Source organism: Ruditapes philippinarum, unplaced genomic scaffold (genome assembly GCF_026571515.1).
Source record: "Ruditapes philippinarum isolate M1 unplaced genomic scaffold, ASM2657151v2 ctg2639_1_1_1_1, whole genome shotgun sequence".
NCBI lineage: Eukaryota > Metazoa > Mollusca > Bivalvia > Venerida > Veneridae > Ruditapes > Ruditapes philippinarum.
In genome coordinates, this window is record NW_026866523.1 from 38,376 (window position 1) to 44,702 (window position 6,327).

At 35.3% G+C, this 6,327-nt stretch overlaps 1 protein-coding gene across 1 annotated transcript; it reads left to right on the forward strand.

The window, feature by feature from the left end:
• Nucleotides 1-456: 456 nt before the first annotated feature.
• On the forward strand, nt 457-6,327 carry LOC132732763 (ankyrin-1-like). Its single transcript, XM_060719262.1, has 2 exons — nt 457-562; nt 4,506-6,327. Exon 2 carries the CDS (start codon nt 4,532-4,534, stop codon nt 5,774-5,776), a length of 1,245 nt encoding a protein of 414 aa, XP_060575245.1. The 5' UTR covers nt 457-562; nt 4,506-4,531; the 3' UTR covers nt 5,777-6,327.

Genomic DNA, 6,327 nt, shown 5'->3' on the forward strand with positions numbered 1-6,327 from the left:
AAAAGCCAATTCTCATTCGGTTTATTTGCCATAGTTGGAAGTGTCACTTGACACTTTCAATACACCAATTAAATCTAATGTTTATTGAACAGTAGGGACGATAAGTTATTTATTATTTATAAGACATATTTTATTACAGGACATTCTTTTACATTAAACTAAGTACTGTATATAAATAGACTAATATATATTAAATTTTATGTATATGTTTAGTGTTCATCCGAGCTGTTCTACGGAAATTAGAAACTTCGACGGGAGCGATACAGTATAGCGACAGGAGAATTCATGTTTCTAATTTCTGTAGAACAGCTAAGGATTTCTTTATTAATATGTCTAAATCGAAAATGTTTAAGAAATAATCTTGTATCACATAAAAATACATGTCTCTGTTTAAATACTAGAAATTCTTAAATCCTTCCGGTAATTTAATATTCGTTTCGCATAAAGTATAAGGACCTTTCAGTTGTTAAGCACTTTTCAACAAATTTCGGACAAAGCAGGGGAGAGAAATCTTAAAAATTACCAACAAACAGGCCTAAATGAATTTTTGTATTTTTCTATGGTTAGTACAAAGATAACAAATTATCTGTTTGTACATAAGCACAATCATCAACTTGACTTCCAGCTGAATCACTGCAAAAAATGTGTTTGATAGCAGAGAACATTTATCCTTAGTCAGGAATGAATTCTAAGTCCTTCCCCTTTACACTAGAGTGGTTGGACCAATGCTCGGCGCATACTGGTTGGGGACCATCAAAACCGGACAACCACCAAACCCGGACGGCCCCAAAAATGCTTAATTTAGTATTTTCTTTGATCAGTGGTTGTCAGTCACTTTTTTTATCAACAATAAGTGCATGTTTCTTTTAAAATTAAGTAAATAAATTTATTTCAACCTCCGTAAATGGTAATATTTTAATGTCTATTTCAAGAATGTTGACGTTGAAATTTGGGGGTCAAGAAAGCAATGCCTGACCTCATATACCAGCTATAATCATTTGCAGAGTGAATAATAGAATATCCAAAACTTCAGCATTTGTTGCTGACATATTGTATATCATGTTACAAATCAAAAACCAAAACACCCAAGCTTTTATCTGAATTAAATCACATCATGTATATATCTGTCCGGACACATGGTACTGTAGTGTAGACAATTTAGGTAATTTTGATACCCTCCTTGTCGAGCCTAAGATATAAGTGTCAATACAATCAGAAATAAACAAACTAGTTTGTTTGTTAGGAGAAGAACCTAGCTGAACTGTGTCAAATTTTTTGGTCTCTAGGTTAAAAATTATGAAATCTGTACGGTAAAATGTTCCAAAAGTGTCCGGTTGATGGTCTCCGACCAGTACCAATGCTCGGCGTAAATTTTTTTTTTCTAGAATATCTGAAAATGTCTCGAGTTATCTTCTGATTTAGGTCACTGGTGCTTGTATTTTCAACTGATACCATTTTATCCTGGTGTGGTTCACTGCTGGTAAAGTCATGTGACAATGCTAATATTTAGCGGACGAACAACCGTATCCTGGTTGTACTATCTACCGGGAGTGTAAGCCTTATTAGGCCCACCATCATATAATACAAAAAAAATCTTATATAAAATAGTTATTTTCTGTAGGAGGTACCATTTTTTGATGAAAATAACAATCATCCAAAAAAAATTTTAACTATGGAAGTGGCTAGCCATACGGGCCCGTATGGCTAGCCAAAAGTTCTAGCCGTACGTGAGTCACGTACGACTAGCCAGGACACACTGTATTGGCTAGCCGTACGGCACTTTTCAAAAATATATGGAAGGCGAAAGTGCATATATGTTAATTATGACTTTAAGCAAGGGTTTGAGTCAAGAATGTTTACTTTTTAGAGATTAATCGACGTGTTGGCTACAGTAAAGAATTTACTTTGTCATCTCAAGACGTCAAGAAAAAATAGCGTTTGGTTGCAGTTAAATAACATCAATTGAAATAGTTTACAAAATTTGATAATAATCCTTTTTTGTTTCATTAAGTTTAATTTTTAAACTGAAAAAAACAATACATAAAAAACACCGAAAATAATTGTTGTTGGGCTCTGATAATTGCGTCAATTACCGACGGTATAGAAGTTGTCCATCTTCCATCATTAAGAAAAGTTTGCATTATTAAATTATTTTTCCTTTTCACCGTTTTTTTTTTAAATATTCTTTTTAGGCCACTTCTTTTATATTTCTTGGTTTACAAAACCGGCGACCCGAAATATTTGTAAATTGGAAAAAAAATAAAACTGAAATTTCCACTTTTTTCCCCCCGATGCAAAAAAAATTATCCGATAAGCGCGATAAATATGAGTACGAAAATTCGAATATTTTTGAGTACGAATTTATATAACACAACATTCGGACTACCTCGGATAACTACCACAGTTCATGGTAAAACAACAATGGCGGCGCCCTTGAGCGGCACTGTTTATTTCCAAGTTGATTTTGTTGGAATTAAAGATTTGCCAACCAGACGGGCTTTTTTAAAGGCTGCCGTTGCAAGGTTCCCGCTGTCGCTCGCCAATGGCGCCAAATGCGACAAAATAATAATTCTGGCGCATAAAATCTTTCATTGGCGAATTTAACTGGCGCCAACGTAAGATAAAAGCATCCGACAACTAGTACACTTAAATGTCATAAGCGGCCGCGTCAATTACATAAGCGGCCCAAATGTGAAAGGTCACGCGCTATTAGTTTGTTTATCAAACTGTATAATCGGGTACCGTATAATCAATTATGTCATCAATTGTGTGGCACTTCGGGAACATGTGAAGATGAAAGTGTCAATGTGTTAATTGGAACAATTTACGTCTTTCATTCACTGATAATTACATGTGTGGTCAACAGGTGTTAGTAGCGCACAGAGAAGTGAAAGATCGTCCGTGATGTTGACAAACATTGAACTTTAGGTAAGTTGACTCGTCAACTGATTAAAAATAATTACAGTTTGAATATTAAATCGGATGACAATTAAAAGAATAATTTCACTAATGATTGATCTAAAGCCACTGTTACTGCAATGTTAATATTTTCATATCTGATTGTAAAATGCTGAAGTGTCTATTCACATGCAAACCCTATTAAAAATAAACAATTTTTTTCATTGTTAAAAATACTTAGTATCTATTTCATATTTTGTTCTCATTGATTTTTAGATGAAGTCAATTTATAGAAATGTTTTATTTTTTATTTTGTATCTGTAGATCACCAGATAGTCGGGTAGAAGCTGGGAAAGAGCTTGCCTCAGTCCAGCCTGTAAGAAGAACTGCTATACTGGAAGGCGGTGGAAAATAGGACCTCCCATGACTAACATGATGTTCTTGATTACATTTATGCTGTCATGTGTATTTATTTAAATGGAATTTGAAAACCACATAATGATGTGTCTATATTTTAGATAATAAACATGTGCAGCTGTAATAAGATGAAATATTATAAATATGTGTTTGTAATCATAATGAAATATAACTGCTAGCATATCTTAGCAAAGATAGGCATGTCTCCCTTGCAGAATTATTGGCTCCAACTTTGGAGCCATTGGCTCCAACCTTTTCTGATTGGCGAATTTGGTGGCGCAAACTAATTTTGACCCAGAGGGAACCCTGCGTTGATGAGGACATCGGCACGGCTTTAAGCCGTATCCTTCCTCGAGAAGATTTAATGGTTTGATTTACGATATATTTGCTAATATACCCGATGGACCTTTTTGAGGTTTTTTTTTTTTTTCGACCACCCAGTGGACATTTTTGAAAAAAAATTTTGTAAACCAAGAAAAAAAAAAGAAGTGGCCTTATTTATTTATTTATTCCCCTCTGATCATTATTTATTCGATCCATGTGCTTAATTTACAGATTTAACAATTCATCTTTCATACAAATCATAAGCATGAAAATTAAGGACGTTATAATTAACATGCAACTTTGACACTCAATTTTATTAAGATAGATTATACAACGCTTACTCGTATTCATTTTTTTGTGCAAAATTGCGGAGCCTCTTTATTAAAGTGAACACACTAGGACAAATGCGGAGATTTGATTAAAATCGTTGTTTACAGAATGCATTTTCGACTTCCATATAATTTTGAAAAATGCCATACGGCTAGCCAAGACAGTGTGTCCAGGCTAGTCGTACGTGACTCACGTACGGCTAGAACTTTTGGCTAGCCGTATGGCTATTTAAAACAATATCATCGGTCTTGAAAATGGACATATCACATTGAGGTTTGTTGACGTTGATTTGAATTTGCCATATCAAATATAGTATTTTTACGCCGAGCGTTGGTCCACCCACTCTAGTCAATATACTGTTTTGTTAATCGTTCTTGCCACTTATACCCACCTTGTGTCTGACAATCAATAGCCAGTCTTGCATGCCCGAATATTTCCTTCATCCATGCAGGGCATGCAGATGTCTGAGTGACCACAGTATTACATTATTCTGAACTGAATCTTAATTTCAAATTAATTCTGAATTTTATTTTCAGAATGTATACTATGAAGTAACCAGAGTATGTCTGGCAGATCTGCAAATGATTTACGGTTAGAGATCAGTGATGAAGGAGAAGAGATTTGTGACATATACAAGGAGCATATGCTTCTGTTGGATGCGATTAAAAACCACAACTGTGCCTTGGTACATGATCTTGTGCATAATCACGGTCTTTCACCAGACTTCAATGTAAACGGGTACTCACCTATCTGTGTAGCAGCTCAGTATGGTTTTGTTGACATTTTGGACATTCTAGTTGAGGGTGGATGTAGCTTAATAACGGAAAATTCTGATACCTGGAAGCGCCAGGCAGTTCATGTAGCAGCATCTAAAGGTCAGAATGAATTTGTAAAGAGATTGGTAAGTTATGGAGCCGATATTAACAGTCGTGACAGCGATCAAAGAACGCCACTTCATTGGGCGGCAACTTACGGCAATGCAGATATGGCAGAGTTTCTTATCTCGGAAGGTGCGGCAGTGAATATTGCGCAAAGTGACGGCTTTACATCACTTCATGCCGCAACCTGTCTTGGTCATAATCATGTTGTTAAGGTACTTCTGAATCATGGTGCCGAATTGAATCGGACAGATAGGGATGGATGGTCCGCATTCCACACCGCTGTCTGTTACGGACATACAGAAGTAGTCAAATCTTTATTAGATGCGGGAGCTTCGTTAACAAAGTTAACAAGCGATGAAGAAAACGTTGTCCACATAGCAGCAAGTAGTGGAAAAATTGACGTTCTACGTCTGCTTTTGGAGAAAAAAATGAATTTAAATGATATGAACGTGAACGGCAATACCGCCTTTTATTTATCAGTGTACTATAATGAGCTAAATATGACAAAATTCCTTATAAAAGTTGGGGCTGATATGAGTTTACCAAGAGGTCCAAAGAAGTCACCTTTATACCTAGCTGCCATGAGGAGTAATATTGATGTTATATCTCTATTTTTGGCAGCAGACTATAACTTCAGCTGCGAAGAATGGATTTTACAAAAGGATTTCCCTCAGGTTCTTTTGAAACTTCCTAAGTTGTGTAATCTCTTATATCGGAAAGCATCAAATACGCAAACATTGAAGGATTTATGTAGGTCTTGTATACGAAGGTCTGTTAAGTATGATTTAAATTTTGAAGCTCGGATAAAACAACTGCATTTACCCGTGCTTCTTCAGGACTTCATTTCATATCAAGGTCTGGACAATTTTGTAGAGTCACTAAATGAGTTTTTGAAAAAAGTTGCATCAGAAACGAGTCTCACTTAACATATATTTATACTTCAATAGGGATTGATTTACCTTAGATATGTGTTGATTGTAACTTTGTTTTTAGCTCACCTGAGCACAAAGAGTGATCAAGAGTGAGTTTTTGTGATCAATGTGCGTTTGTCGTGCGTCCTTCAAAAAATGGCGACCACGTTAACCTTTAAAACAATATCTCCTACTAAACCAATAAGCCAATTTTGTTAAAACTGAGGAGGAATGTTCTTGGCATGAAACTCTTTAAAAATTGTTCAAAGACTTCCATTTCTTGCTAAATTTTGGTTGACATGGCAACCAAAAGATAAAACTTAAAAAATATTCTTGTAAAAAAAGAACAGTTAGACCTTACGTGTTTAGCATGGAACATGTTCTATGTCTACCAAATTTAGGGGATCATTGGTTTTCCTTATATGTATGACTGTACATGTAGTAAAAACCCTCTTGTATTAGACAAAAGAGCTAGAACTTATATATTTAGCATGAAACATTTTCTAGTGGGTGTCAAACAAGTTTGTTCAAATAAAAGTCCTTGTAGCCACCCCAGCTAAAATTTC